At 48.8% G+C, this 7,495-nt stretch overlaps 1 protein-coding gene across 1 annotated transcript in view; it reads right to left on the reverse strand.

Annotated features, from left to right (window-relative positions):
* LOC307074246 (zinc finger protein GLI2-like) overlaps window positions 1–434 on the reverse strand; it is a gene marked incomplete at its 3' end in the record, with an annotated part of 55,088 nt that extends 54,654 nt beyond the window's left edge. Inside the window, exon 1 of the mRNA XM_079734264.1 lies at window positions 377–434. Coding sequence (XP_079590390.1) covers window positions 377–431 — 55 coding nt within the window. The 5' untranslated portion in view covers window positions 432–434. The remainder of the gene's footprint in view (window positions 1–376) is intronic.
* Window positions 435–7,495: the final 7,061 nt, after the last annotated feature.

The following is a 7,495-nucleotide window of genomic DNA, read 5'->3' on the forward strand; positions in this document are numbered from 1 at the left end:
CGGCAGACCTCCTGACTGGGGCCCGCAGGGGGAGGGGCCGGTGAAGCCAGCGACTCCCAAGATGGGCTTTCTAGTGATTTCTTTCTTCATTCTTTGAAATGTATATTACTGCGTCCAGGGTCCACGAACACCCCCTGATAGAAACCCATGAGACTATCGGCCGGTTACACACACACATACAGAGACACACACACACATATGCAGAGACACGCACGCACACACACACACACACACACACGCACAGGGGCCGTGCAAGATCCGTGTAGCCCGGGACTCTTAGGTTTCGGCTCTTGTTTGATGTTCCGTACATATATATATATATATATATATATATACATAGACATGTATTATTGATGTGCTTCTGAAGCGGCTTTACCTCTCGTCAGCGAGGGAGATGGCTTCTTCAGGTCACCGAAGCCACTTGTGTCCATCTTGTCCTTCCTCTCGCTGCCGGTGGAGGCGGAGGTTTCCATGGTGACGACGATGGAGTCTCCTGGAACGTCAACAACAACAAGGACATAATGAAGAGTTCATCGTGAATTAGGAGCCCACGCCCCGCCATGTTTTCCTCCCCATCGCATTCCTCCTCCTCCCACGCAGTAGGTTTATCTTGGGGTGTCGGGGGGGGGGGGGGGGGGGAGACTTAGACAAAGGAAGGGTGATCCATTCATTAAGTTAAGTATACACTGAGAGAAAAACGTGCCTGTTTATTTTGAGATTTGTCAGTCAACGTGCTGCGCGCTGATGGTGTGTATGTGTCCCCAGAATAAACAGCGCGTGTGTGGACAGGACATCACGCCTTAAGGAACACATTTTGATGTGTTCCTTACAGTTAGGTTTGGGGTTGGGGTTAAGGGGTGCTGGGGTTTGGGGATTGGGGTGGGGGTGGGGTTTAGGGGCTGGGGAAGGGGGTTGGGGCTAGGGGGATTTAACGGGGTTGGTGGGGGGGGTTCTCGCCTTGCATGTCATCACAGTTTATTTGACTGTTGACCTTTCCTTCGACGCCATTCAGCGAGACTTTGCGGCTCACCGACTTAAAAGAACAGTGGCTGATCCTTAAAGCCACAGCGGCCGTGGGGCTTTAGGGACAGCTAACACACTGGATACACACACACACACACACACACACACACATATACACACACATACTCTCTCGAACACACATATACACACAAACATACTGCAACAGAGAAAAACACACACACACACACATACACAAACACATAAAGAAACACACACAAGGTGCACCTCCAACCACACACACATACACATACATACACACAAACACACACATACATACACACGCATGCCCACACATAGACATACACACGCAAATTCACACACACAAACACACATACACATACAAACGCACACACAGATACACTTACATACACACACACACACACACACACTTGTGATGTTGAGCAGCATGGATTTGAAGCCACTTTATTTAACCGTTTCAGTTTAGTCCCAGGGGTTAAAATATCTAAATATGAGACTTAAAAAAATAAGCCCAAAAAATAAGGTAGTTAAGAAATATATTAACAACATATTTAATGACGTATTTCGACAGTCGTCAAAGTTCCCTTCGTGGGCAGAATTCAATCCTCCAGGAATGTATTGTGTAAGCGATTGCCTCAACAAACAAACATAGCCCAGTCAGAACACGTAGTCAAATGGGGACAACTGGGGAACACCTTCTGCTGAGGCGACAGGGGTGGATTTACTGCCCCCGGTGCCACAAGTCAGACAACAGGTGTGACGGAGCAAGTAAACCCTACACACACAAATACAAACAAACACACACACACACACACACACACACACACACACACACACACACACACACACACACACACACACACACACACACATATAGAGACAAGCAAACACACACACACACACACACACACACACGCACACACACACACACACACACGTTTCGGTGCTTAACTTAATTGAAGGGCCGAACTTTGAGAAGCGTATATGCTAATGTGTTGCTAAGGTAACATATGGTTATCCTCACATAGGGCTTCAACTAGCAACTCAATAGTTTCATTCTCCATAATCTATGCATTATCGCACCAATTCATCTTTTGGTTAATCATATTGCCTCAAGAAAATGCCAAAATAGCAAGCAAAGTTTGCTTTCTCAGGCAAAGAAAACCCTTAAGTAATCAGAAACACAAGAAAAACGACCAAATATTTGCATCATAATTAGAAAATATCTTGTTTCAGCACCCACTGCAACACCAACAACATCAACAACCACACGATATTCAGGAACCTGCTGCTGCAAAAAAAAAAAACCCAATCCAACAATCCGATCTTTAAACAAACTATATACATAGCGGGTTTACTGGCAGTGGCTCACAACGGCCAGAGTGAGTGAATAGCTCAGCTTGTTGCTTAATGAGCTGTTACCTCCCACTGCTGGGTGTCGGGGGGAGAGGGGGTGGGGGGCTTTGAAAAGCCACACAATGATTCATCTCTGCATAATGACTAACAAAGGCGTCACTTACAATAAGGTTATTTAAGACAACTAACTTCTCAGCCCCCCCCCCCCCCTTCCCCACCTCTGGCGAGGCATTGGGTGGGGGAGAGTCGGCGGCTGTTTGTTCAGAGGCCTTATCCTGTCCCTTCACTGGAGTCCTTTCCCACAGCGGCCCGCTGAATAGTGGCTGAGAGCAACGCAAACAGCCTTCAAAGGGCCCCGGCCCGTTTAAAAGACTTCCACTGGCACTCACTTTAGCTAGCTTTCCTTGAGCCGGCGTGCCATCGCGCTCCGCGCACTTCAACAGCAAACAGCTCAGGGTGTTGTTTTGTTTTTTGGACCCGTTGCTAAGACAGCTTGTAAAGGATGAGCTGTTAACACTCAGCTGGGGGATAAGAGGAGTGACTGGATGAGGCAATTGCAGCACATATGCATCAAATCATGCTAAAGTTAGTTTTAAAAGACTTTAGCATGCATAGCTATGCGTGCTTAGTGCATGCTTAAGTGCATCCTCTCCTATACTCACTCTTGTGTTTCATGTTGACATATGTGCCAAGGGCTATCAGGGACACTTCCATGTGTGGATGAGACCTGTGATTACTCATTAGATACATAAGGATATGGCCGGCACAAAAGTTGGTTTGACAAATGTGTGTTTTACCTTTACAGTTTTAAGGTCATTAGACACTATATAACAAGTTCATTTTCGAAGTAAACTTTTTTTGTTGCTGACTACCAGTCCGACTGCAAGTTTTATTATAACCCTTACATTTCACATTTGCATTTCATATTTACATTCTACTTTTCACATTTACATTGACAGAACCCTATAGTCGCAATATTATTTACAATATAAACAACAACACTTCACATAAAATGTATATTATACTGACCCCCTCCTTTACGCAGCTATGATTAAATGAAACACAGAACAAGTAGTTCAACGAACTCATCAGTGCAGAGAAAATCATGCTTCATCCCGTTTTTGGTTCTGATAAATTATCCTTCCCTCCAACATCATCCCAGTCCAGAACTCATCGCTCAGATTTTTACTTTCTCCTTTCTTTCTTTTCCAGCATTCCCGCACTCATTCCAGTTTAAAAAAATAACTCTGCAACAAAGAATGTTGCAGGGGCCACAGAAGCGGCGAATAACTACGCAGAATATGGAATATTCCTCTGAAGGGTTACGACCGGTGCTAGCACGTAGACCCGCATTAACATCTCCCCCCGCTCTCCCTCCGCGCGTCAAGCTAACAAATATCCCCTGCCGTTCAGGTGGGTGGGGCCCTCAGGAGTTAGCCGCTTGCCTCATCACCGCGTACGGCTAGCCGGGCTCCGCTAACCGGCTTCCTGTTTCCTGAGTTATGGCGCCGGCAGCTTGTCAGCCAAACTAATGAGTTGAGTCTCCGAAGCGAAAGGTCACGGCGTTCCGCGGTGAAATCACACGGCGGCGCCTAGTCAATTCCTTCGCCATCGGCAAGCAGCCCCGCTTGCCGCAATTTATGTTTCGGGTCTAACACCTATTCTCCTTTGAATAATAGCCAACCCGTAAAAAACATATATAAAAAGAGGGAGCGACTTGATATAAAGTCGGCAACGCCAACGAACGGGGGAGGGCGTGGCGGTGGGGGGAGGGAGAGGGGGGGGAGACACACAGATGCAAACACAAGCTAACGCTGACATTTGGATTTATGTTAACTTACGACACCGGAGTTCCTCTGAACTTAAAAAGGCGGCAAGCGAGGGGAAGAGTCGTAAAATGACCCCGATGAGGGTGTCTGAGATTCTCCCCCTTCTACTGCGCGGTTAGCCATCAATCCAAGGTGTAAACCTCCTAGCCCCCCCACCCTAACGCTAGACCCCAGGCCGGCACCCGCTCATTAATACCACGCTGGGTGTCGTCGTGCCACAGAACGGACGGACAAACAGGCAGACGAACAGACAGATCCCTGAGAGGTCTGGTGTTCTAGGGTTTACGGTGGCTATGTGTTTTAGGACGGTTTACTCTTCTCTTGAGGTTTGTGTGCTCCTGCGTGTGTGTGTGTGTGTGTGTGTGTGTGTGTGTGTGTGTGTGTGTGTGTGCGTGGGGCCTGGAAGTGCAATATCCTGTGGCTGATCTCCAACCAGATGTTGGGTCTGAGTTCAGAGGAAGGGTCCCGCAGCGGTACGATTTCACCTGTCTCCAGGAATCAGCCGTCAAAACCCACACTGTCCTCTCACGCACACACACACACACACACACACACACACAGACAAGCACACACACACACAGGCACACACACGTGCACACACGCAAGCACAGACGCACACACATACACACACACTGACACGCACACACAAAGGCAAACACATACACACACAAACTTGCACAAACACACGCAAACATACAAACACGTACACACCCACACATATACCCATACTAACACACACACAAAGGCACACACACACACACACACACACACACACACACACACACACAGAGGGAGGGGAAGGACATCTACAGAAAGACTTGACGCACCACTGGAGGAGCAGAGAGAAACTGAAAGCTGAGCTCCAGAACCAGTACAAGTAGTTACAGGTGTGCCCAATTAACTACTTAACACAGGTGAGACAACGAGGACATACAAGGAGACACAGCTGACCAATGAGGGGCGTCCAAAGAACGGAATGAATAACAACATGGTAGGAAAGGGCAAGCAGTCGCACGTCGGACTAGAGAGAGAGGAACCGAACCGCGCAGATGGGCTCTTTTAGGGACTTCAATGCCGCTAAGGAAAAATGGTGCCTGTACTGAGAATCTTCCAGAATAATTCCAGAATTTTCAATCTTGTGTGTTCTGTACTGGGCAGCGTCCAGGGATCCGCTGGAGAAGATGTGTGGATGTGCCGGGCAGTTCCCGGTAGACGCATGCCTCGCTTCTTTGAGCGGCGTTCACTTGGGAGCCGGAAGGTGTGCGTTTCCAAACCGAAAACATGAGCTCAAAGCAAACAGCTGCACCCAGCACTGATTCTGACGGGTTAGAGTGAGCTGTAACACCAAAGACCTGCATGGTGACGGTGGTAAACCGCCAGCGATTCAAACAGTCCGCATTTCACCGGAGATGAACGTAATGTCTCTCTCTAAGTCAACACTGACGGGCCAGAGTGCACCGCAACAAGTGTTACTTTGATCCCTGTCTACCACGCCTGACCAAATGGCGCCTTGATGTATTTACGACCACCGTTTTGGTTTCGGTAGGGGGGTGCAGTACTGTGTCTCTTCCTCACACGTTATTGATTCAACGGAGCAACTGGTTGGTCTGCAGATGACCTCCGAGGGCAGCCCACCCAGTATTAGCCAGTATGACCCGGTGTGAGCCAGAATCACCCAGTATGAGCCGGTATCACCCAGTATGAGCCAGAATCACCCAGTATGAGCCAGTGTCCCCCAGTATGAGCCAGAATCACCCAGTATGAGCCGGTATCACCCAGTATGAGCCAGAATCACCCAGTATGAGCCGGTATCACCCAGTATGAGCCAGAATCACCCAGTATGAGCCAGTGTCACCCAGTATGAGCCAGAATCACCCAGTATAAGCTGGTATGTCTTGTTTCTGGAAGCCAGGTGAGGAGAGGGTTTAGTGATGTTGATCTATAATTCAACATCACTAAACCCTCTCCTCACCTGAGACCATGGATAAACACCATTTGAACTCGGCTCCCAGTGCAGTTCCCAGTACAACTACAGTCTTCAAACCAAAAGTCGATGTTAAAACAAACTAAAAACCGCCATGCAAACCTTTAGTGCCGTTGCCGGTTGATAGTCTATGCGTCCACAGTTAAATACCTTCATGACAGCACAGCCAATCATAACTCAGGCCCCACCCGTCATCTCCTCGGTTAACCACACGCTCAATAGAGCCCACAGTGTTTCTAGGCCACCTGCACCGCCTGCCTTTGGGTGCATGTGTTAACAGCCGGTCCCAGTACAATTCCCAGTTCGCCTGGTTTCGAACTCGACCAACTTTTTTTTTTGTCGTTACTTGTCCCAGTATGTCACTTAAATCTCCAGCAGCCCTCGAGAAGGTTCCAGGTCTATCCCGGACTCCCTGGCCCCCCTCTTACCCCGCGGCCTACCCTGCTTTCCTGCCCCCCAGTCCGATGGAGGGTAGGGGGGGGATGAGACCACATTGAGGCCCCTAGCGAACGGCACGATGGGGAATGGTTCCAGCCTTGTGAGAGCGGCCTGATCTCTTTGGGTCCCCGTTCTGTTTCTCAGTGCGGGGCAGTCTGGCCTCCATCCCGTTCAACGTCTTTTTCACCCAAAAAGAAAGATAAAATAGGACCAATCAGGGCTCGGGGGAGGGGGCTTCAGTCCATGATGAACAAGGAACGCTGCGGTCTACAGGATTTCAAAACAATGGCGGGGGGCCGGAAGAAAGTAATCTACAAGGCGTACAAAAGGGTTCAATCCGGTAGACCGAATAACGATGTTAAAAGATGAACAGGAATCAGCTGGGAAGGCTCTTTTCTCAAAGGAGTTTTTTTCAACAACACAAGGCCACGACCATATATGGAGATGAATTACTGCCCAGCTGAGGAACCAAACTAGGCATCAAACTAGATATAGATATCCATTGAGGATCGTGAATGTATGGACAGTTTCAAGCGGCCAGACTCGTTAAGTATTTTAATTGTATGTTCGCCGCGCGTTTCGGATGCTGCAACCTGCTGCAAGCCGTGGTGACTGGTCCATTTCACATTACCCAACAGAGAGGGGAAAACGGTCGAACCTCGGACCCGAAAGGGAGGGGAGAGGGAGCTTTCGGGAGGAAGGAGAAACACGGGGAAAGCGTTACTTGCTTGTGTCGCGTTTCATGATGTGCTCTTTGAAACACACACACACACACACACACACACACACACACACACACACACATACACACAGGGACACACACACTGAGACACACACACAGGCACACACACGGCCAAGCACACACGCAGTAAGTGACTGTCAGCCA

Source organism: Pollachius pollachius (assembly GCF_949987615.1).
Source record: "Pollachius pollachius genome assembly, chromosome: 4".
NCBI classification, from domain to species: domain Eukaryota; kingdom Metazoa; phylum Chordata; class Actinopteri; order Gadiformes; family Gadidae; genus Pollachius; species Pollachius pollachius.